This window comes from Didymosphaeria variabile (assembly GCF_027946475.1).
Source record: "Didymosphaeria variabile strain IMI 356815 chromosome Unknown scaffold_1, whole genome shotgun sequence".
Lineage (NCBI taxonomy): Eukaryota > Fungi > Ascomycota > Dothideomycetes > Pleosporales > Didymosphaeriaceae > Didymosphaeria > Didymosphaeria variabile.
The window spans coordinates 488,833-513,057 of record NW_026611620.1 but is presented as its reverse complement, the minus strand read 5'-3'; the positions used below and the strand labels follow the sequence as shown (position 1 = coordinate 513,057).

General features: G+C 53.5%; 7 protein-coding genes across 7 annotated transcripts; 2 read left to right on the top strand and 5 right to left on the bottom strand.

The window, feature by feature from the left end:
* Positions 1-358: 358 nt before the first annotated feature.
* Positions 359-2,835, bottom strand: N0V89_000141 (uncharacterized protein; the record flags this gene model as incomplete). The annotated part of the gene is made up of 7 exons (XM_056208966.1): positions 359-771; positions 820-879; positions 925-1,059; positions 1,116-1,181; positions 1,229-1,384; positions 1,434-1,689; positions 1,738-2,835. 7 exons carry the CDS (start codon positions 2,833-2,835, stop codon positions 359-361), a joined length of 2,184 nt encoding a protein of 727 aa, XP_056075788.1.
* Positions 2,836-4,720: 1,885 nt separating this feature from the next.
* N0V89_000140 (uncharacterized protein) lies at positions 4,721-6,763 on the bottom strand (the record flags this gene model as incomplete). The annotated part of the gene is made up of 1 exon (XM_056208965.1): positions 4,721-6,763. The coding sequence occupies one exon, from the start codon at positions 6,761-6,763 to the stop codon at positions 4,721-4,723; it is 2,043 nt and encodes a 680-aa protein (XP_056075787.1).
* Positions 6,764-7,542: 779 nt separating this feature from the next.
* On the top strand, positions 7,543-9,489 carry N0V89_000139 (uncharacterized protein; the record flags this gene model as incomplete). The annotated part of the gene is made up of 2 exons (XM_056208964.1): positions 7,543-7,991; positions 8,040-9,489. 2 exons carry the CDS (start codon positions 7,543-7,545, stop codon positions 9,487-9,489), a joined length of 1,899 nt encoding a protein of 632 aa, XP_056075786.1.
* A 559-nt stretch (positions 9,490-10,048) lies between these two features.
* On the bottom strand, positions 10,049-11,861 carry SMF3 (NRAMP-like transporter smf-3; the record flags this gene model as incomplete). Its single annotated transcript, XM_056208963.1, has 4 exons — positions 10,049-10,062; positions 10,112-10,704; positions 10,770-11,268; positions 11,474-11,861. 4 exons carry the CDS (start codon positions 11,859-11,861, stop codon positions 10,049-10,051), a joined length of 1,494 nt encoding a protein of 497 aa, XP_056075785.1.
* A 1,252-nt stretch (positions 11,862-13,113) lies between these two features.
* On the bottom strand, positions 13,114-15,819 carry CDC24 (Guanine nucleotide exchange factor for Cdc42p; the record flags this gene model as incomplete). The annotated part of the gene is made up of 3 exons (XM_056208962.1): positions 13,114-14,703; positions 14,765-15,022; positions 15,079-15,819. 3 exons carry the CDS (start codon positions 15,817-15,819, stop codon positions 13,114-13,116), a joined length of 2,589 nt encoding a protein of 862 aa, XP_056075784.1.
* Positions 15,820-18,249: 2,430 nt separating this feature from the next.
* On the bottom strand, positions 18,250-19,155 carry N0V89_000136 (uncharacterized protein; the record flags this gene model as incomplete). Its single annotated transcript, XM_056208961.1, has 2 exons — positions 18,250-18,861; positions 18,922-19,155. 2 exons carry the CDS (start codon positions 19,153-19,155, stop codon positions 18,250-18,252), a joined length of 846 nt encoding a protein of 281 aa, XP_056075783.1.
* A 1,609-nt stretch (positions 19,156-20,764) lies between these two features.
* Positions 20,765-23,468, top strand: N0V89_000135 (uncharacterized protein; the record flags this gene model as incomplete). Its single annotated transcript, XM_056208960.1, has 2 exons — positions 20,765-20,933; positions 20,986-23,468. The coding sequence occupies 2 exons, from the start codon at positions 20,765-20,767 to the stop codon at positions 23,466-23,468; spliced, it is 2,652 nt and encodes an 883-aa protein (XP_056075782.1).
* Positions 23,469-24,225: the final 757 nt, after the last annotated feature.

Here is a 24,225-nt window from a genome sequence, read left to right as displayed (position 1 = left end):
ACTTCATTTTCGCTATGCCAGAATACATGGGCCGAGAAGATAGTGCTCGTTTTGATCCTGGGGCCATTGACGACGATGTTTGGAACCCATGAGGATCTCTGGGACACGCGCACACGGTGAGCATGTTTATTTGTGCGACTCCTTTGGTGCACTTAGTGCATGTCATGAAACGAATGTACAGTATATTCTTAGCAATAGCTATAGCTTTTCAAAACATTCAATTTGGAATATTGCGTCATAATCCGGGCCGATGAAACAAGATGAATATCTATTGATCCAGTGCTAGAACAGAAAAAAAAGCGATTCATCATCATGTCATCCTCAACTAGTGCCAAACCGCTTGTGGTTATATCATTACCTAACAGAGCCGAACCTTCTTGTTGGGGGGCAGATCTGTTGCAGGCTCGACAAATTTTCGGGGAGCAGTGTGCCGGATAGCGGTTTCTAGCCTCTTGTACGAGAGTGTCTCTTTTTTGATGCAACAGATTCGACTCGATACTTTCACAGCGTTTTTCAGCTCCCTGCCATTCAACTCGAAGCGTGCCAAGTTCCAGTAATCCTGATCAGTGAGATCTACGGTTTGCGAAAATTCGTAGGAAGATGTTGTGAAACTTGTCATCGTCTTCAAAAGTTTGCATCTGAAGGTTCTGTCCAATGTTGGATACTCGAAGTGAACATCGATTCGGGATGAAAAGGCTTCGTCAATCTTGTCCGGGAAGTTGGTTGTAAGGAACAAAACTCCAGGGTAGTACTCCAAACGCGTCATTAGCGCTTAGAAGGCTTAGCTTGGTACCGGAATGAGTAGGCAGTAGAACGTACTTCGTACAAGGCTAGAACGCTCCTTTGGTTCCCGATCGCTCCCGAGGTATGCATCGGCTTCTGTTGGGTTGTCAATGAGATATCTTCAATACATGCCTATCTTACCATCTATAAGAAGGAGCGCATCCCATTGTTCAGCCAGTCTGAAAGCCTCCTCCAACAGTTCTTCAAGATCCTCCTCATACCTACCGAGAGTCTCAGCCTGTATTCGCAGGAAAGGACGCTTCGCTTGATCGGCAACTGCCAGAATTAGGTCTCCAGTGCCTGCATGTGAATATCGAATATCGAAAACATACCAGCCTCAGCAGTCAGCGTTTTCCCGGTTCCCGGTGGTCCGCTCAGCAATGCCACAAACCCGTTGCCTAGACCAGATTAAGGGAGGCTATGAGAACTACTGGCACCAACATACCTTTCCCTTTTATGATATCTTGCCCGATATCTTTGATAACTCGGTGATGCTGCACTAATGTGAGGAGCATATCTTTCGATTCATCAGGAAGCACGAGTCCCTCAAAAGCCCAGTCATTCCACTTCACGTCGCGAATGTAATTAACGTAGAACTTCGCTGTAATGTTTAGCCCTGTATGAGACGTTGTTAATTTCGGGTCGCTTACTATATTGGTAATTTACCAAAGAAAACCCCGCAACGAGAGGGTCCAGCAATAGTAACCATCGAGGCTGCGATGACACAATCTTTCTATTCTTCTGGATCCGTTCTGTACTCGGCCGGCCCGCGGTGAGTCCATTTTCAAAGTGAGTTCGGATTTCTTCGTCGGACTTGGAATTTTCTGAGGTCAATTGGGTGAGACTCTCGGACAGTCCATGCTGGAGCTGATAGGCATACGGATCAACGATGATACGATGGTGAGTCTGAAGCTCCGTTAGCGCACATAAAATATCCTGAAACTATTGACCTACCATAGTACGTTGTTCTGTTCGTGTTCCAGGCCCCCGGGTTCCCCTGTATTCAAGATGTGCCATGTCCTGGTAACGAAGTACTTCAAAGCTGCGCTGGATGATACTTTTCTCGAGTTCTGTACGACTTCTGTGAAAGGTAAGAGGAAACACGACGAGCTCTCGTATCGGTTTGGCCCCAGCGAACATGGTCAGAACGAAGTCGACTGTTCTGAACCCATAATTCACCCCATCAAAAGCCACCTGTCGGCAGTGGACTTTCGAATTAGTGCTATCATACGAGATGACTTCAAAAAGGCACTCTTGGTTCTGCACGCGTGATACCACAACTATTCCCTTCGGGAAAAGAGTCCACAGATAGCCATGCGTGATCAAACTTTTTACGCGAAGCTCGCTCACTGCCGTAGTAGTCTCCCGGAGAACGTCATCAACCACCTCTTTCAAGACTTTGAGATGCCTTTCTTCATCTGTGTTGGGCTCGCACTTACTATAGGCGTCCATGATATCGGCATGTGAAAAGAACAGCTCTTGAAAGGGCGGTATCACCATCACCGACCCCTTCATGGTGTCCACGCGACCTAATTTCTTGAACATGGGCTCGAGAATACCCAATAGAAGTGGACTCTGAATGATTAAACCAGTCAAGACGGTGTCTTTTAGGCCACCCAACGTCTCCTTGACATGGTCCTTGCCGTGATACAAGCGAATCGCAACACCGTCGTACTTTTCCTTAGCTTCCTCAGGTACCTTTGTCGGCTCCTTCTCGACCCAGTTAACGCAACATTTACAAGTCGGACGACCCTCGTAGAATTTCTGTACCGCTGCCGCGTTTCCCTTGGGCTCTTCAAGATACTCTAGCGCTGGTAGCATAGGGGCTACAAGCACGTCGTTGAACGAATAATCCCACTCTTGCAGGTACTTCTCGACAAACTGATCATGCTGTGTATTGGGAGGTTCGCTGTTAGCGGCGTGCTTTTGGTGGCCGGTTGTTTCAATGGGGGGATGTGGAAGAGCAAAGTTTTGCTCCTCATTGTCTAATCGAATATGACCATCGGGTCCGAAGAGTAAAAGGTCTGCGGTTGGATTCGCGACAGTGTCCATCGCGAATTTGGTCTTGTTGCAAGAGAGTGTTGTGCAAAGTGTTGTCGACTGTGTCAGGACAAGAGCGCACTTAAATGCGTTTCTCCGTATGACTGCAGGGCTGGATTTCACTCTGGTAACACAGAGCCGCATCGCCACAGTCAAGACCTCGGCCGTTGTGCTGTCCGTGTTGTGCATGCTACGGTCCAATGAGACGAAAGGGCGCTCGGATGAAAGCGAATCAAACAGAAGTGCATTGGACGTAAGACCAATCAAACAAAAGTGCATTCAGCGGAGTGCTAGCACACCCTGGTCTGTTGATTGCAGGCTACATCAGGCGCACTGTAGCCTCGTCACGTTGTGAACCGTTCCAGTCGCAGATAAGCCAATAAGAAGGTATAGCTTGTTAACGCACTTTTGCGAGATTATGTCAGGCCTTCACAGACATGATTAAGGAGGGTGGGATGTTCCCGAAACCGGGTACAAGATGCCAAAGCGGCCGTAATGCACTTCTGCAATTGGTAACGTGCCAACGCAATGGCAATTTTACGCCCAAATGGGTGGATTGACTGCGATATCCGTGCTACACCGGACGCTTTGCACTTTTGAATGAGGCAAGAGCCGCTCCGCGTGAGCAATCCATAAGACCTGCTGAGAAGATTTGTACGGAAAGCCCGACTATAAAGTCTCTGGCATCTCTCTATCCTGCTCTCTAGTCCATCACATCACACGGCCTTGAGAACTAAGATCAACTCATAATGTCTTCGTCAAGCAACGTACCCAGTAAGACGTACTACGATAGATGAGCATACAGTCAGTCTGATCTGTGTCCAGCCCCACAGAATCGTCGAGCATCTCAAGTCCATGAGCTTGGCCGTGGTCGTGCCTCAGTGCAGACCCAAAGGTATGTATATTCTTGTCGAGCGAACGTGTGTTCTGACAGAAAAACTAGTTCACAAGTCGAGCGAAACGTCGCATTGAACGGTGTCGGAAGCTGGGTTGACCCCAAGGATCCAAATCTATACATCAATGAACGTCGCCCCCTAGACGAATCGAGACCAGCAAACTGCCAGAGCAGGGCGGAAGATAAGAACTGTCAGCCATGGAGCGTTCTGGCTCTTCGCAAGGATGGGGACGGAAAGTCTGGGCAAAGTGATGGGAAGCCGTCAATGTAATGCCTTTGTCTTTAGTTAGCATTGTTGTAACACACCACGCTTATTTGGTATTGAACAAGTGGATCGTCTGGAGAAGATGGGTTCTGGCAGTGGGAATGTTCTGTACAGTATCATCCTCGATAAGTCTTCAAAGCTTCGCACAGTCGAATGCGTTCAGTGAATGGACCACTCGCCTTCCGAATGTGTGAATAAGACTACCTATGATATATGATCTTTCATCAGATCTTCAGGCCCAACGTTCTTTAGCAGGCTTTGCTCATTGTAAACCTAGTACATTAGCCGCAAACTTCTCCATGGACAGGGTTTAAAACATTGCTTCCCGCACTTGATCTCCCTAACACATCTCGTCCTATTCTTAAACTATCTGAATGACCACGCACCCTACGATACCTTGGCACAGGCCATCTTAGTCCGCTTCGCCTTCTGCCACATGATTGGGGATACCTCTGATTGTTGTCAGGTGCGTTATGGGGATATCAAATTGGTGGGTCTCAAGCGTCTAGGTAGCATCTTGGAACGAACACGACCGTGAGGGGAGGATATCCATAGATGGGAAGTATGTAGTGTAATTGAAAAAGCCAGGTCAGACAGTCTCTCCCCCAACACTTCTGAGAATGACCTGATTCTGGTATTCCTATAAATCACTAATCCTAGTCCTTCACTGGCCCTGGCCCTGCCCACGTCCACCGCGACCCCTACCCCGCCCTCTACGATGTCCACCCCTCCTCGTATTATTCCCCCACTCGAATTCCCCTGCGGCACCTGTCCCTAACCCACTTCCCCGCCTCCTCGCTCGGATCCTTCCACCTCTCATCCAGCCCCCTCCGTTTCGAAAACTCCTTCCTAGTTTCGTTCTTCGCCAACGCACTCGACACATCGTCCTGCGTCAACAACTGCATGCCCAAGCCCTCTTCGCTACCCTGTTCGTACATGCCCAGGTTCAAGACGTCATTGTAGGGATTGTACATAGCCTTGATGTCGTTGCGTTGCCGTTCAGGCAGATAGGCCGAGGAATGGGAAAGGAGTGGGTCGGGATGCGCGTCTAGGACGCTTACGAAGGTTAGGTTTTGCACGCAGCCTTCGAGACCGGCGTATATGTTTGTGGAGTATGGGGAAGGGATGGACAGGCTGTAGACGGGGGAGTCTTCGTTACGCGGACCGGGGCGGTAGGGATGCCGTGCGCCACCCGGTCTGGAGTTTCGGGGGCTGAGGAAGACGTTCCACCCGCCGGTTACAGGTCTCTTGTCGGTGTCTTGGAATCTATCGATGATGGCATTGTAGGTGTGGTCTTGACGCTTAGGTCGTGAATTGGTCGCTGGAGGAATAGGAATAGTGTGATAAGCATGCGAGCCTGAGAAACGCAAATCGAACACTTTTAGCATGCTGTGCATTGAACTTCCTGCTACGAAGCGCTCAAGGCCTTGGCAAGCGAGCGAGTATACTGCAGAATCGTTGGTGACGTCCCAGAAGACGGTTTCGAAGTCGTGTGGGGACCGGAGATCGTGCAGTCGTGCAAGGCCGTCATATCCGCCCGATAAGAATACCTCCTTGGATGAGCCACCTTGCGACTCGGTGGGAATGGGAATAATTGGGTAAACGGAGGTATTATATGGGCGAGGGATGTGTCTCATTGCGTGTTCGACTGCATCGCTGCCAGTCAGGAAGGTCCGGTTCACGTCACTTGAGTTCAGATTGATTTTGCGCAATGGCTCTGCTGTCAAGCCACCGGGTGTGATGCCGTAGACCTGTATCGGCTCGAGCGTGGGACCTAGCCCAATGGCGAGTTTTGAGTCTGATATGAAGTTGGTGGACCATATGCGTCCGACGCGCATGCCCGGCTCAATAGGCCTAACTTCGCTGAAAGATTCAACGGGATCTCCGCTAGTCTGATCGTAGTTTCCAGAATAAAGGGCGATCGAGGAGTCGCCCAGGCTGGCAGCTATCAAAGGTTCTGATGCAGCCGAGACGGATATCGAGCCCACGGCGCGGCCACTAGTATCGTATAGCTGTTCCGTTGCTCGGCGCTGTTCCAGATCGGCGCTCAGCATCGACAGGCGTCCAGACGCTGTTCCGAATACCGTACATTCAATATCACTACTCTTCTGGTGCGGCCGTAAAAGCTTCAGTGCCGTGATATCGTCGCGTCCTTCGAAGCTTTCCGGAATTTTGTACGTATACCACGCATTCGGATGCCCAAACATGCCCGGCTCATGTGGGTCTTCGGTGTCAACTCCCATCTCCTGCCACACCCTTGCGCCTCTGTGGCCCGTCTCTTTGACCCTCACGACAACATTCGCCCCAGCGGACCATGCCAGCACCTCTTTCCTATCCACCCATTCACTACCCATCTCTTCGTAGCTATCCACACTCGGCTGGTAGCCCATCGTCTGCCCCTGTGGACCTCTCCATCTGATTTTGTCTCCCGAATTGAGACTGGTGACATTTTTACTAGGCTCCAGATATCTTGCCGTAAACGCTTTCCTATCCCAGTTGCGGTATAAAGTCGTCAAGCCATGCGCCGTGGACTTCGCATCACCGGAGGGCCTGAAAAGCCCGAATCGTCCTTTCAAGAAAGCTTCCCATCCGTAAAGCTGCACGAATTGGCGCAATCGAGTGCAAGTGAGGGCCAAATTCACGATGTCAATCGGACGACCCAGATTGTTGGTTACAATCTCCAGTAGCTCGACTGGAAGTTTGTCCAGGGAGGGCGTGGAGGCGGGGGCCAATTTCCGTTCCGGGCCACGTGGGCGGACCCGAAGTGGAAGGTCTGTCATGTTGGATGTTCGATATCCAGAATACGGGGAATCTCTGCAAGAAGTCTCTTTACATAGTTGTTGGTGGCTGTGTGGACGAGCACGAGCTGTGACTCCAACATTTCGCTACACTAACATATGACGCATATGTTTCGCCTTCAGTCATGGCGCCGTTGAGTCACCTATCGATAACGAAACGCTGCTGCCCATGCTGAACGTCTGTGCAACGCCCGGATGAAGGATTGTCGGACGTACCGGTACCTTCGCTCGCGATCGCGTGCGCTGACTGTGTCTACCGCAAACTTTATGTGCTGCGCTTGCTCGCGTGTTCTGTCGGACCCCCGCGTGGCTGAGGCCTGCCCAATGAGACTGTCTTCCCCGGAGCTGCACGTGACCGGGCGCCACGGGACCTTCGAACCCGAGGCTCTCGACATGGTGTTCTACTCGCCCTACGTACAACTAAAATCACCAACGCAACTCTTCATCTTGCAAAACTGCATCCGCTGTCATAGCTCCTTGAGTCCTATTGATGTTGAAGACGCTTCTTCCTCGTCTTCAGAATGCGCCTTCGACTACCAATATTGCCTAAAAAGCGAACCCCGACGCGCAGCCCCGGGGATTTACGCCCACGCCCTGCCACATCCTGGTCACTTTGCGCTGAGCCTTCCGGAGCGCCAACACGCCAGCCCACTTGGTTCCCGCCTGTCGCTGTATACAATGCGCGACATTGCTGATCTGCCCGCTCTATCCCCACCTCAATCTAACGCGTGTTTGAGTCTCACATCACCACAACGCTCGCCATGTCGGACACAACAAACGGCGACAACAAACGCGCCTTCAGCCTCATGAGCGCCGTCGCCGCCAACCTGGACAGGTTGCGATCCAGCATCGACGCCTTGCGACAGCTACACGACCGGTTCCCGGATGGCAGCGGCACTATCATTAACCTCATTGCACAGTTGAGCTCGCTCAAGGCAAATCTGGGCGAAATGCAGGACTGGATGAACTATGCAATCAACGAAATGCATTCGCAACTACTCAACGACCTGGATCTGCTGATGACTTCGTGTTCATTGCTCGTGCGCAATCTGGATAGTCTCACAGCGCAAATGCGCCAACCCGACCACGACAAGGCGGATTGGGCGCTGAAGTTGAAGTTCAGAGTCGGGAGCCGGTCGATGCATAGATTAAGAGGTGTTGCGAAGAGGCAGACGGATGCTGTGAGCTTGCTCTTGGCAGCATGCAAAACGTAGGGCTTCCACCCTCTTATATTGACTATGTTTAACTCGATTTTTAGCCACACATCAGCACAGCGGAAAATATTATTACACAAGAGTCGGCAAATAAGAAAGGAAGATGCATCATCACTCAACACCCTGGTCCGGACCTCGAGAGTCAACGGCCAAGCTATCAAAGCACTCACGCACATGTCGCGCATGATTCAATGGTTCCGCCTGTTGTTTTATATCAAACTTTTAGGGAAAGCCTCGGAGGAGCCACCCACTGAGGAGGACTACCTCACTGCAGCAGCAGCAATGCGCTCCGATGCCATTGACCGCCAATTAGAAACCGACGAGCTTAACCTCCGCCGCGAAACGAAGCTTGTTCTGGTCGGCCAACCAAATTCCGGGAAGGAACTTGTGATGCGCCAAATGAAAGTCCTCTACGCCGATGGCTACCCCATTTCGGAACGATATCAATACCGCGTCGCCGTGCGGTCCACAGTCCGCCTGCTCATCCACTCCATCATCGACCTCATCAAAGACACAGGCGTCCCCCTAAACGAAGACCTAACACAAGACTTCGCCGTCCTCCTCCACGAAGTAGAAACAAGCGACATGTCCCACCTCTCCCCCGCAGCCGTGACCGCAACCCAAAAAATCTGGACCTCCCCCACCTTCTCTACACTCTACGTCAAAAACTTCGAAATCGACTTCCCCCAATACGCTCCCTACTACGTCGAGTCCATCGCCCGCATCGCAAGCGACGACTACGTCCCCTCCGAAGCAGACATCATCCGCCTCAACCAGTCCGCAGGCGGCATCAAAGAGCTACGCTTCGCCTGGGACGAACTCGGCGTCCACCTCTTCAACATCAACGGCTTTATCCCCGACCAGTTCCGCAAACGCTGGTTCCACCAGCTCGAAAACGCCTCCGCGCTAATCTACACCGTCGACGTATCGACGTACGACCGTCCCTACCTAGGCCAACCCACAGAGTCCCAGCTCCTAGACGACTTCGCAACCTTCGAGTCGTACGCTAACAGCCCGAAGTTCGCGGGAAGCTCTATCATCCTGCTGCTGAACAACTTCACGCGCTTTAGAGAGAAGCTGCCGCATACGCCGCTGGAAACCTTTTTCAGCGATTATGTCCCTCCGACAGTGGCGTCGCCGATAGCCCCGCGCTCTGCTACGTCGCCGAGTAAGCTGGCGGCGTCGCCTACGCCGTCTGGTGCGACTGCAGACGCGGAAACAGCGGCGAGACAGTACATCCTTCGGCGGTTCAAGGCCGTTAACCGCGCGAGGCTCTCGATCTACAGCTTTTGGGTCGATCTCGATATGTCTGATAACACGCACTTGTATGCGGCGCTGAAGAAGACGCTGCTGCATATTGCGCAGCGGAAAGCGCGGAGCGAGGTGTGGAGCGAGAGTAGTGGTGGGAGGGATAGCGCGAGGGGGCATCGGCGGGATTGGAGCGGGAGTATGGGGGTGGGGAATGGGAATGGGAGTGGGAGGGGAGTACGGTGAAGAGTAAGGGGAGTGAGATGGGGCTTGTTAGTCAGTTTTCGAATGCGAGTCGGTAGGCAGGCGGGACGCCGGGGGAAGGAAGGAAAGGAAAGGTCTGGATGGCGTTTGGAGTTTGGAGTTTGAAACAGGATGAGAGCTTATGAGATACCTAGTCTGCCTGGCCGGCTGAGCCAACGGGAATGAAATCATGGAAAGGCGTTCGAGCGCGGTACTGGTGATACTTGAACTTTACTTTCTTCAGGACGACGGATGTCGTGGATCTACTTTCTATGCTTTATGCATGTCTAAAGGGCGACGACTTCTCGCTAGGGTATGTGCCATAAGGGATACTTCTCCCAGCCTCACAACACATCGCATAGTCCTGCCCTTCCAGCGCGCCTCGTATCCCCTCCCCTACAACCCAGCCTACGCAACCCCAGCCCCACGAGCACCAAAAGCGCAACATTCATCACCACAATAACCCCCCAGATGACCACCGCAAACCCCGCCGTGACCCACCCGTTCCGCATATTAACACAAGCCTGTTCCTCCCCGTGGCCACCATCCCTAACAGCAACCTTCATATACTGGCTCCTACACGTAAACCAGATAAGCGGCGCACTCACAAACGGCAGAATAATACTAAGCGCAACCTGGCTGCCCTCGAGGGCCCTGCCCAGGCCCTCTCTTCCCACCGCGCCCGCAATGATGATACTCGGCGTAATGGAGATAGCTCTCGTGATCAAACGCCGGAGCCAGGGTTTCACCGTCCAGTTCAGTTGGCCCTCGCTGACGATCTGCCCAGCAATCGTGCACACGATGCCGGCGCTCGTGCCGCTCAGCAACAGCGCTAGAGCGAACAGCGTCCCTGCGACGGGTGCGATAGAGCGGGCGAGCAGGTCGTGGATGGAGAAGAGATCCGCGTTGTCGGCTTCGGGGTGGTCGTAGAGGGAGGCGCCCGCGACGATGAGGATAGCGCTGTTGACGAAGAGGGCGAAGGTAAAGAGGGAGATGGCGAGTTCAGCGATGGAGTAGGACATGCAAGCCTGGATGGCGGCCAAACTGGGCTTATACTTAATGTCGGAGTTGATGGAGGCATCGTCGGGGATGTCGACTGTGGAGTTGGGTTGGTGGGCGTCGTCGAATTCGCGGAGGCGAGGCTGGACGATGCCCGAGCCCAGGTAGAGGGAATGGGGCATTACTGTTGCGCCGAGGATGCCGCAGGCTTGGTATAGTCTATCGTTGATCAGTGTCTACTCCGTGTCTACTCCATGGAAGTAGAAGGGGAAAGGGGGACGCACGCTTGAGACTGTATAAGCGTGGAAGACGGGACAAAGCCATGAAACACGTCTCCCACGGGCGCTTTTATCTTGCTGAGCTCAAAGCAGAAGCAGATCACCACACCGAGCACGAGACACATGACGAAGATCTCGAAAGTCCTCAGCGCGCGCATGGAGCCCGAGGGGCGGTAGAAGATCAAGATGATGAGGACATCGACAATGGAGATGGCGCATCCTGCGACTAGCGGGACCTTGATCAAGATGTTCAGTGCGATTGCTGTGCCGATGACCTCTGCAATGTCAGTAGCGATGATGGCACTCTCCGCGAAGAAGTAGAGGACGTAGTTCAGCCACGGGGGCAGATGAGCCTTGCAATTCTCAGCGAGGTTCATTCCGGTGACGGAACCCAGCTTAATGCATAGTGACTGGAGGAAGATTGCGAAGATGTTGGACATGAGGACGATGAAGAGGAGTTTGAAGCGGAACGAAGCCCCAGCAGCGACGTCGGTAGCGTAGTTGCCTGTCAGTACCCGTCAGTATTTCCATGATATGTTCCAAATACGGTGGGAAGTGATGTGGAACCATGGGTATATGCGAATACAGGGAAGCGCCAAGATGGCGGTACAGGAACGGGACGGCAAGTTTCCAAATGACAGAGGAGAAGCATACCAGGATCAATATAGGCAACCGCAACCATAAACCCCGGCCCAACGAACTTCGCATACTTGCGCAGTACAGCCAGCACTTTCTTCCCAGCCCGCCCACCACTCCCACCCGCAAACCCTCTCTTCGCATATCCCCGTTCTCGCCACCAGCAACCTCGCCCGCAGTCGCAGCGCCAGTGTTCCTCGTGAACCCCTTCTCTCCAACACCAACACTCCCCTTTCCTGCTCCCTCCCTGCGCCCGCCCAGTCCCTCCTCTTCAGCAGGTCGTTCGCTCAGCTCCATCTCGCTCGCAGCCCCGTCTGCAGGATCTATCCGGTGGTCCTGTCGCGTGCGCGCATTGGCGATGCGGTTCATATCCGCTCTCGTCGTTGAATCGGCATTGAGGGCGTTAGGATTCTGGTTCCATCCGTCCGGCATGATCGGGTCGACGCGTGAAGGGCAATTCATGGTGGATGCGGTGCGCCCGTGGGCGGCTTTCAGTTAGTAATGCGGCAGTGGAGAGGGAATCTGCAGGTAGAAGAGACAGAAAATGACGCAGAAAGGCAAGAAAAGGGTATAGGGACGTCAGCGCATGCGTGGCTGTGAAATCGTGGGGTAGCGTAGCGCTTTGTTATATAACGGTGACGCTGCGATGGAAGTCTCGCCGGAATCGCCGCTTCCGATTCGATCAAACGGCCGCGGTTTATTCCGAAAACCACGTCCCCGCGAAAAACTCGGCGTCCAGCCCTCAATTGGCTTCACATGTGGCTTCCCAATGCTGCTCAGGTGGGCACTACTGCGCGGGAGACAAGCGGTCCGTGGCTATTGTCGGTGTGCAACTGCTCTCTTGGCGTTAGCTCTCCATCACGGTGCTGTGTGCTTGCGTAAGATCAGCCGAATTGGCGCACGCCTCAACGGGAGGGGGAGTCGCGTGATTGAGGTTCGCATGTCTGGAACCGGGCGTGCATGGACTAGGCACGAAGAACATGGTGCGATTGCATGTGGAAATGTACTGTAGAGTAGTCGTAAACCAGCGCCATGGACGGTTCATGAGCACCTTGAGCACGCGACAGCGGGGCAGAGGCGCCCGCTGTTGGGGGAACGCCAAGGCACGACGTAGAGAAGCCGTCGCTATCCACCCTTGACTCTCGACCTCTTGTCTACTGCTCTCCGAGACAGTCCCTTCCTCGGTCTGGCTCTATGTCGAGACATATTTTCACAGCATCGTAGTAAAGCAGTCAAATATCCAAAAAGCTTTCTCATAGCATCTAGTTCGCATCTCGCAGGTAAATATTCTTCAAAAGGTATTCATCGAGGACTTCCACGATTCCAAACAGTAGTCATCATTCCGTCGTCAGTCGTGCCGTGCCGCTGGTCCTGTCTATGGCGAAAAGCAAATCGCTGGGCAATTTGTGCTCCACTTGGAAGCACCCCAGATGCCATAAGTGCTAGCCCAGTAACAATGGTTGCCTTGCCTCTGGCTTGAGTAGGCCCCGCCACCTCAGTAATACTGTTGATCATCATGCCCTGCTATGGCATGTTGTTTCTTCCGTCGTCCTGTCCAAAGCTGAGCAGCCTATGCTTCCCAAAAGAATGACTCCGTTCGCCACCCAATGTTCGAAACAGCCCTCTTAGAGCTCCCAAACGCCAAAAAGTGGAAAGTCCTCCAACGCCATGGTATGCTCACTGCTCACTACCCCTCAATCGCACGTCCGCCTCGTCATTGACAGAAGAGCTCAATCTCACCCAACTGCTGGCCACCAGGATTCAAGTCTCTCTGCTGCTCTTTCCACGTCTCAAATGCTTCTTGCAAATCGTCATCCGTCGAAATCGTCACAAATGTATCGTCATCCAAATACTTGAGCTTCACCTGGCCCGAACCAAGCGACACGCTAGTCGACCGCTGCAACTTCGCATCAATCCGGTCTTTCAGGCTCTGAAAGCTGATGTTCGTGCTGACTACAAGCGTCATCGAGCTTCCGGCCGCGGGGCAGTGCACCTTCACCTTGAGCTGCGTGGGTATGCCCGAGTGGCTTTCATTCAAAGTTGATGCTTGCGATAGAGGAGGTGACATAGTGCGCGAGTCCATCGATGCTGGTGTCAAAGTACCTTGACTGCGTTCGAATGACGAGTGAGGCGTCATAGTCCGTGTTACGCCGGGGTCTCTGCGGAGAGGCCCGCCATAGTAGTCAGGGTGTGCTCCAGCGAGCTCTGCGGCTGTCCGCTGTTGCACAAGGCGATCTCTCTGTATAGCGGGCGAGCCTGTGGCGGCTCGTGGAGGGAGACCGTTGGGCGAATTGCTCTGGCTGCGGTTCACGATGGCTGCGTTGTAGGCGTAATGCGTAGGGAATGGAGGCATCTCAGGTACAGATGGCTGCTGACCATCTGTACGTCGTCCAGGTCTCAAAGCATTGTGGATATCCGGGCTACTAGCCGCCCGCAGTCGACCCGCTGCCATGCTAGCTGATGAAATAGATGTGGGTGGCAGTGACGGACGTGAGACTGCACGTCCTGGAGGCAGACCAGGCCCCATAGAGGTTTCGCGAGTCATATGACCTCGGGCAGGTGCAGTATAGCGGTTGTTCTCCTCGTGATAGCCTGAGGGAGGTGTCTGGCGGGGAAAAGGAAACGTGCCAGCTGACGAAGAGCTCGTCCGCGCGCTTGAATATGTGGACATGGGAGTTTCTACGGGGGAGAAGTATGAGCCGTCTTGGTTGGCAGAACCTGCAAGCTGCTGGGTTCGAAGAGTTAGCGGGGCTTGGGCGTAGCCCATGGGGAAACGTGGAGGTGGTACCCTGTCATCGTTTGCACTTTCTCCTGTGGTCGATCGCGAGCGTATTGACGCGCTTGAGCTGGTTGGTGGATAGCCAGGAACAACTGTATCTATGTCCTCATCGTCGTCTTCCTCCTCCTCAGCGTACGGGTTTACGAGATTCTGATCGTGCATGTACGTAAACTGTGTATCCGAGGGCTTCGAGTGCGTTGTGCTGGCGCTGGACCGCGCGTGGTCTTTCCAAACACGCCGCTGAGTATCGACTTGCGTGGCCCATTTTTTCATATTGTCCTCTGTGTTGAATCGGATTATGAAGTTTTCGATGCCTGGGTCGCCCTTCCAGAAGATTTGGCACGTGTATGATCCGGGTTTCTGAAGCGAAATTGTCTCCGTTACATTCTGCATGAAGATGCGACCTTTGAGTTGCAACCTTGGTTTACCGGTTTTGGTGGTCAATGCTTTGTTCATCTTCTTGGCTTTGTTGGCACTGAGCTCCTTGCAACACAGCAGAATCATCTCGAATAGGTATATCTTGTACTATTTTAGGTCAGTAAATGAAGTGGAGGGAGAGATTCCTAGAGGATGGGGTTCAACGTACCTCTCGCTCATCTTGCTTCCCATTCATGCCATCTCCTTTGAGGACTGTGTATTGACCATAGAGCAGAAGGTCGCCGAATCCTTCAATACGGTGGCCTTTCCAGTCTTCGACTAGTGTCTTCAGCTCTTCGACAGCCTCCTGTCGATCTTCGCGGGCAATTGCCGCATTGATGCGCTCGAGCACTGATTCCGTCGCCTCAATACCGTTGGCGATGTCTTCTCTGAGATGCTCCTCGAGTTCACCATTCGAGCGCAGGTCCTGTGAGTGAAAAGTTCAGTATGATGTTTTAAGTGTCAAGTGGAGAATGTGTTTACCTTCAGTAAAAGCGGGTATTTGGTTAACCGTTGGAAGGGTTTTATTAGGAACGAAGGTAATGTGGCTTTGGTTTGCACCATTTGCTGCATTTCTGAAGAGCCACCAGTCTCGACGAGCTTCTCGTAATCTCGCACAGCCACTTCTTCGCTTCTCTTCTGGTTCGCGACGTAGGGCTCGTATACTTTGAAGGCGTCTTTGTACAGCACAAAGAGGTGTCCCCAATTCTGCTCGTGGGGAGGCTGGGCATTGGTCTGTTCTACACGAATGAGGAATCGTCGTTGGAAGTCGAGAAGCGCATTCAAGTTGAGGAAAATGTCGTGGATGGCGTCGCCGGTCACCGAGCCCTTCTCTTCCACCAGCCGCTTGAACATTTGCAGCATCTCCAAGTGTTGCACGTATGTGCGCTCTGATGATACCAGCTCGTTGATGATGTGTTCACGCCGAGTTTTCTTCCTGGTAGGATCGATCACTCCGTCCACAGCTTCGGTGTTTTGGATGATGCCCATCTGCACTAAAATGTCTAAGACCCGGTTTACCACTTTGACAACCTGTACTCTCGTCAGCAGCTGCGATGTTGCCCATGCAGTATGTATTACCTTCACAAATCCAGTTGTGTCGTCGCCGTACAAGTCTCCGATCATAAAGCATTCCTCGGGCGCAAACTTGAGCTCCCCAATGCAGGCTTGCAGAAACTTGTAGGCTGCCATTTTCTCAAATTTCTTCGTGGTGCTCTCGGTCATCTTGGTGGTGTCGACAGACAGCCGGACCTTGGGTCCTAGGGCGTTGTAGATTTCCATGAGCGGGGAAGCCCCGCCGGAAGGTCCTCCACAGCAGCGTGACGGGGTCGGCATCGTCATCGGCTTTGTTCTCCTCCTCTGTGATCCAGCGCTCGAAGCCGGGGATGGCGCGCAGGCGCAGCTGCAGCTGCAGGCCGATGTGGAAGAGCGAGCTCTGACTGTCGGCGCGCTTGTTCAGGACATTGTCGGCGGCCTCGACTGGCCCGCCGTTGACAGGGGTGCCGGGGAAGGTGGGCGGGGTGCTGAAGAGCGTCGAGGTGCTGGTGGCTTGGGTGCTCTGGGTGTCGCGCTGGGTGCTGTGCGAATAGCTCGAGGTGCTTTGGTAGCTTTGGTGGGACATGAGGGAGGGCCCGCCGCTCGAGGCGATGCGGGCGTGGGCGTGGTGGGCGGCGGTCGGGGGCGTCGACTGGGACGAGTGGGCGCGGGCAAGACCAGAGTGAAAAGCCACCTCCATGCTTCAGCGCATCCCTTCCGAGGTCACGGCAGCCGCTTCGAGGTTGCGACGTGGGGAGGGGGGAGGATTGTCGATTGCGAAGTGGAACTGGAACGCTAGGGATGGTCCGGCGGTGGTGGCGTGGCAGGAGCGATCCTCCTCGCAGGCAGGCGCGTGCCGCTCTATTGTCTGTTCGTTGTGTGAAGCCGGTATTCACATTCACCCAGCTGCGGCGGGGCTGGTGCACAGGACTCGAAGGGTGGTTGCGTTTGGGGAGCGTGGTCGAGAGCGAAGAGGCTGCTGCAGCTCTGGGTGGGTGCATAGGGGCGTGCCGCTCGTTTCACATCAGCGATTCATGCGGCCTTGGGTTGCAGACGCCGCCACGTGATGGGATCGCCCGGGCAAGCTCTCTAGTTGGCCTTGTCTCTCCAGGCTGCTCGCCCTGGGCGCACAGATGGTGGGCCTCCACGCCCTTTATCCGCCGTCACGAGCACCCAAGGTACGCCCACTGTTAGGCAAACGCCTGACGTCTGGTGAGCCAGCGGCCGCAGCGACACTGCGCTCTGGTCCGATGCGCGCCCCAAGAAGTTGCCTCCGCACTCCGAGTCTTACCGTGTGAATGGTTTCGCAAAGGCCTACGTGGGACAATCAGTGCTTCTGCACTGACCTGCCCCTCCGCATAACGCACCGCCCGAGCTCGACCACCTTGACAAATGCGCGCTTTCGACACATGATTGAGCCGCTGCGAGGCGACGGCTTGTACCACATCATCTCAAATATCCCTCGTCCCACGCAAGAGTAGGCAGCAGCCGCCGCGAAGAGCAGGACACTTCGGGGATTACTAGTACTATTTGGACGGAATGCTGCCTCAGGCCGCAGTGTCCGAACGCGGACCCTGCCGAAGGGTGCAGTCTGCAAGGACTTGTAGAAGCTGAAGAGTGCGCCCATAAAGAGAACCGCTGGAACCCCTATTGACTGTACCCTCGAATGCGCAATTGTGCATTTCGCCTGTGCGCTGTGGTAGCACTGCTTTCAATATATTTCCCTTCCCGGACATGCGAGGGAGGCTCCGTTGTGCACTTACTCAGCCGCATATATGACAGCTGGAGGAGCTGCATTGGTGACACGGCACCTTGCCAGCGCAGACTTCAGAATATAGAGCCGTGCCATCAATTGCTACATGAAATATGTAACTCTACACGGAGCTGATAGATACTACACTCAAAGTACCACACCAACCCCCAAAGCACTGAAACACCGGACAGCAAGTCTCGTTAAAATGTCCCAAGTCTCACGTAGTCTCCGGCCCGTGGCGCGTGCTACTCGCTCCCTGGAGAACGGCTCCGACCCAATGAGCTCAGTCTCCAAAATGAGCCAGATTAGCTCTACGACAGATCTGCTAGCGTCGGGCAGCTGCAGCATCTGCAGATCTCGACCAAGATGCTGCTCTCGGGATGTTTGATCGTGGGCTTCTAGCGCGTCTATTCATCGTTCCACCGAGTCCGCGTTAGCTTCATGATGGCTTTTTGCGTGTCTGCCCACGCTTATAACGCGAAGCTACCACGCGGTCAGCGACTGGTGAAGCTACATGTAATCAATGCACACTCAATACTTATATAAAATCACAGTTCATGAAAGGACGAGAAACCGGTGGAAAGATAGTTATAAGACGTCCTTGGAACATCTGAAACGGACACAAGTACAGTCGTAACGTGGAAACATGAGGTTAGTATAAGTTTTGCCACCTAACCCATAATCAGCCATCGAAAAGAAGATCTATGTACATGAAAATATCCAACATGTTCACAAGAGACAAGACAGCTTATCATCAACAAGCAGCCATCGCCCTGAGCTTAGAAAAAGGAAAACACCTGCATGGAAACAAATCGACCAGTCAACACTTTTCCCAGTCGAATTCCCTCCTCGACCCCTCATCCCCCTTACTGGTGCTTCTTCCTCGTCTGGAACATATTATGCATGCGCCGAGCCTGTCCTTTGGTAAAATGTGTCCAGCACTTGGTAGGCGTGTAGTTCATGTAGTTCCCGACCGGATCTTTGCCCTTCTTTCCTGGACACGTATCCACCGCCTTGCACTCAAAGTCTGCACTTTTTGGCATCAAATGCACCGGCGTATCTTTTACCTGGTCGCCATGCCCCGTCCCACACGTCGGATTCGCTGGGCCCTCCTGGAATGTATGCATCAATCCTAACCAATGCCCGATCTCGTGGATTAAGACCTTGCCGTCAGACTTCGACGGCAAGGTGTTGGAGTTGAACCGACATCCGTCATTAGGATACGAGGGCCCGGGATTGGAGACGGGAAAGGTGCAGTCGCCGGCGACATTGCGAGGCATGTCTTTGACGATATACAAATTCAAAGTTGCGTAGTTGCCTTTGCGAAGCTTATTGCCGAGCTTGGACGTGGGCTCGCCGTCTTTAACAGTGGCGAGGTCGCGGTCTACTTTGCGAGATATGTCGGCGAGGTGAAAGCCAATATTGCGGCCCTTGAAGGCGTCGTTAATGACTTTCATCTGCTTGTGGACGGCTTCGTCCTAGGGGTACGTCAGCGACTACTGTGTAACGTTGAAGTAGGGTGATGCACGCGGACGTACGGAGACCCAGCCGTCTACCGGCTTCTTTGATGCTGCGACGATGTGCACGTAGGTATTGATTGTCACATCGGCGCGTTTGTATAGCTCCGTTCCGTTAGCGTACTCTGCAGACTCTGCTTCTTCTGCCAAAGATAGTTCCTCAGAGAGCTGCAGGAAGGCGTCATCGGGTTTGGCGCAGCTGCTGACTTCGCGCGATGCATTGAGGGAGAGATCTATCTGGCGTGGGAACACCATGGCTGAGGTGAGGCTCAAGAGAGGGAAGAGATAGACTAAAGACTTCATAACTGGAGTGGAAAGGAACGACTGTGGAAAATGACGATGAAAGAATGTTCAGAAAGGAGTGTACTTCGATAGAGGAACAGAAGGAATAGAGGAAAAGAAAGTAGGACCCGGGAATAGTATGATAGAGTAGTGCTTGAATCGCAATATCGTGCAATCCACCACTTCTTATATGGTGTACTCTGTTTCGGTGAAATTATCTTGGCCACAGGCCTGAACTGTTTGTGTCAACTCGCATAGTCTTGAATAGAGCCCAGCCTCTTGTCCGGATACCTTCAAACACAGCTTTCCGATACCGCAGTGTGAATAGATAACATTCTGTTATGTTAATTCTCCAGGTCTCCCGTTTATACGAGATCCGGCTTACCATGACAGCCTATTTACGATACTTTTTGAGCGACTGCTCAAATGTCCGTGGAGCGCCTGAAGAGGCCTAGCTTGGCGTCGGTTCCTCTTTGGTATGACCTGCATGAATACACGGCAAGTAGTTGCTGAGTTACTGAGGCTCGGTTTGCGGCTAGGCTATACAGTTCGAGTTGTACAAGTTGAAAATGACCTGGGAACGTGTGGCTCGGGCCCCATGCCGGATATCGGTCGTCGTATTTCTCGATTGGAGTGCTTCACGCACAGATATTTCAAGACACACCGCTCTCATTTCCTCCATTTTTTCAATAGCAGCTTGGGTACATGCTGGTACCGGAGCTGCAGGCTGATTGTCCTCTACGTGGTGGTTGATGTTTGCAGGTGCTTCGGACATATAACCTCAACCTTCGCTAAACCATTTGCGCAAGCAGTATGCTACAGGTGGCTGCATGTTCTACTGTTGTGTGGGTTGTCCATAGTCAAGTGCAGCGCTCCCCGGCTGACTATCGCTTCCACCGGTGGAATGGTGAGGGCACCTGCATCAACTCGAAGTCACTTGACGGGTGCGACTGTGACGGCTCGTTTCCGAACGCTGTTTGTCCTCGTGCTCTTATCACGTCTTCCCGCTGCCTCAACACCTTTGAAACATCTGCGAACCTTTCCCGTATGATCACATCGTGCAACGATCCATCCGTGGTTGAAGAATAGTGGGGGCTCAAGTGGCGTCTTGGGGGTCGGGCATTTTCTCGCTCGTGCAGCGGCTGCCTGGCCCGTGCAGTTAACGCCTGCCCACCTGGTAGCGACGCCAACAAGATTCATTGCACCCAGAAACTACCTCCGAACGACGGCGCTTAATCCGACGACTTCCCACCCGGTGCCCCGTTGCCTGAACGCGCTCGTGGACATCTCGGTGCGCGCATGATAGCGGAGCCTGCCCATGATCCGCCTCATCTTCACCGCCAGGCTCCACAAAGAGCACTACAACTTCTAATTCCAACACGACCCGTAACAGGCCTAGAAGTCTGGTATTGCGAATCACCTCGCCCGAAAACTACCTTACGACGCCTGCTACAACAGCAGCTCGATCGAACACCACGCGCTGCTGCCTTACCTGACATCACCCGCGATGGCAGGCCCTTTGGGCAGTACAACCCCGTTCGCCGCGCCCGCGTACCTCCAATCGTTCCGACCCACCTCTTCCATGAGCGCGAGTAGATTCGACGAGGGCTACTCTGAGGACACGCGGAGTCAGACCGGTAGCGACATGGTGATGAGGACGGATTCGCAATTGGGCGCAGGTGGGATAGACCCGGACCTGCAGTATGCGCTGCCGGACTGGGTTATGCACATGGCGGAAAGCGAGCGGAGTGGTATGTACAGAGTTGCGGGTCTCTTATGCCGTTGTACTAATTCAGCGCCCAGAATTCGCGTATGCTATACTGCGGTCACTCCGAACCTCGTCTATCGCGGGCATCGTCGAAAAGCTAAACCCTCTTCTCCACCTCGACCCTGTCATCTACCTACCCCCCGAGATCACCTTCCAAATATTCTCATACTTGACTCCCGAAACCTTGTTACGCGCTTCGACACTCTCTCGAACATGGCGAGGCCGAGTCATGGATAGCCCGTTATGGAAGCTCCTGTTTCGGTTGGAAGGATGGAATTCCAATTTTCCGCAGGTGCGCGCGTACGAGGAGGGTGAGAGGCATAGGCGGGTGGAAAAGAAAGAAAAGGAGCGCAAGACACGGCCGAGGGCAGCCGTGGATTCTTCAGAAGATATAGAGACTGATAAGCCTTCATCGAAGAAGCGGTCACGCGAGAAGCCAACACTCTTCGGCGACGGTTCTGCCGACAGCGAAATCAAGGACGGCCTGGAGCCGCTTTCGCTCGATGGCGCATCACGGTATCCATGGGCAGAGCAACATGGCGTTGTAGAGGCGGACACTTCGTCAAGTTCTCAAGATCAGATGGAAGGTGTTTCATATAGCGGTACCTCACCTCTTACCTCGCCGACAGGAGAGCCATCGCGACGGCAAAAGCGACTCTTGGAATCTAGCGACGACACAACAACATCCACCCCGCCAAATGTTATGGACCCCCCTTTACGACCTTCCCTAATACTAGCAAACCCTGACCCCAAGATCAATTGGCAGTATCTTTATAAGCAGAAGAGGCGGTTAGAAGAGAATTGGGATTCTGGTCGCTACGCAAACTTTCAACTTCCTCATCCTAATCACGCCTCGGAAGCGCATACGGAATGTGTTTACACCATCCAGTACTCCGGAAAATATCTCGTCAGTGGTAGCCGCGACAAGACCGTCCGGGTCTGGGATCTAGACACACAACGGCTGATGTTGCCACCATTGGTTGGACATAGGGCGTCCGTCCTTTGCTTGCAATTCGATGAAAGACCCAGTCAAGATCTTATAGTCTCTGGAGGCAGCGATTGCAACGTGATAATGTGGGAGTTCTCTACGGGCCGCATGATCAAGAAGCTCGAAAAAGCACATTCCGAGTCTGTCCTAAACCTCAGATTCGATGACACATATCTGGTCACCTGCTCCAAAGACAAAACTATCAAGGTATGGAATAGGAAGGAGATGTTACCCACTGATGATACATATCCGATGTCAACGACCCGGTCAGGGGCCAAGTTCCCCTCGTACATTATCAATATGCAGCAGCAAACGGAGAAACAACACCTGTACTTCAAGCCACTACAGCCATATACCCTGATCATGACACTCGAGGGCCATGGTGCTGCCGTGAATGCGATTCAAATCTTGGACGGACAAATCGTGTCCGCATCAGGAGATCGTAGTGTCAAAGTTTGGGACGTTCGCACAGGGGCGTGCTCACGAACGTTCTCCGGGCACTCTAAGGGCATTGCTTGCGTACAATTTGACGGGCGCAGAATTGTCAGTGGAAGCTCTGATGAGACTGTGCGAATCTTCGATCGAGCAACCGGCGCAGAAGTGGCTTGTCTGCAGGGTCATTCCAACCTCGTCCGCACTGTTCAGGCCCAGTTTGGTGACCTACCTGGAAATGAAGAAGAGTTGGAGGCCGAAGCTCGCGCGATTGACAATACCTTCTTCGAAGCCCAGAGGCAAGGGCTGGTGTCAGGAGAAATGAGCAGAGCGCAACGTCGGGCAAGGAATGCCGGATCCCGAGACCCCAAGGCCATCTTTGCCTACGGTGCCAAACTGCCTCCTGGAGGTGGAGGCAGCAAGTGGGCGAGGATCGTTTCCGGCTCTTATGACGAGACAATAATCATCTGGAAGAAGGGACAGGACGGCGCATGGGAGAAGTCAAAAGTCCTGTATCAAAGTGAGGCCGTGAGGGCAGCTGGAGGACGCCCGCGTCGACCGGTTGGGCATGTTCACCACGCTCACCCGGCTGGTCAAAACCAACACCAAAATCAGAACCCAAACCAGCAACAGAACAACGGACACGGCCAAGCCAACAATTTCCAGGCTTTGGCGCAGCAGGCTCAAGCTCAAGCTCAAGCTGCAAGTACACTGGCGCAGCAAGCGCAAGCCCTTCATATGGTTACCACCGTGCACACAACCACGACGAATGGCACCACCACAGTAGCGGCGCACAACGCTGCTCCGAATAATGCACACCAGCCTGCTGTAAATCAAGGACAAGCAGCGAATGCACCGCAGCAAGCTGGTGCTCCTGCAAATCCTGCGGCGAACCACCATCACCATCATCACCACCATGGCCACATTCTCCATGGCCCCGCTCCGGCATCGCAGGGCACATCGCGCGTGTTCAAGCTGCAGTTCGATGCGCGAAGGATAGTGTGCTGTAGTCAGGATCCGACGATTGTGGGCTGGGACTTTGCCAACAACGACAAGGATATCATGCTTGCGAGCCAGTTCTTTGGCGAGTCGATATGAATGGTGTTATAGGCGAATGCGGATTTCCGTACACTCCAAAATGTTCCCGCCAAGGTCGGGAGCCGCTGAAAGACGGACGCCGACGCCGACCTATACGACGATGTGTGCGAGGTGACCGGTACTCGAATGATGACTCCTTCGAAACGCATTGCAATCGGGTCGAATTACTTTCCTGAACGAGCTGGCATGAGCTTGACTTACATCAGCTGGGCGTAATGCCTTGAAGGCGTGCATCTAAGCGGCGGTCTAGGTTGGGTATTCTGCATGAGCTTTTCCTACTGTATCATACTTGCTCAGGCGTTTGTGAGATTTGACCGGATTGGCGGACGTTGGCATGAGGTTACATTAGCGGCATAGAGCAGTTTCGCTGAAGATTTACACATTGATGAAGAATTCATGACATCGTATCGTAGGATCGAGAATTTTGAACGCGCGGTGATGGCTACGCACGTGAAGACACTGGGACCTCGGGAATCACCCACATGATTAGCCCAAACAAACAGATCAACAGGATTTAGACTTGCGCAGAAAATATCAAACGGGATCTGGGACTTCCCAGGCAACAACATGGCCAGGGGCACGGGAATCCCCCTCTACACTTCCCGGCAAGGCTGCGTACGCGTCTCTCAGAAATCGCAAAACAAAGTCCCGGAGACGTTCGGCAGCCCCAGGCAGCGACCTTCACGTCTCACACGGGTCCAGCGCAGCCCTCGTGCTTCGACCCAGGGGCCCGGAGCCCTTTTGAAGTCTTCCCGGG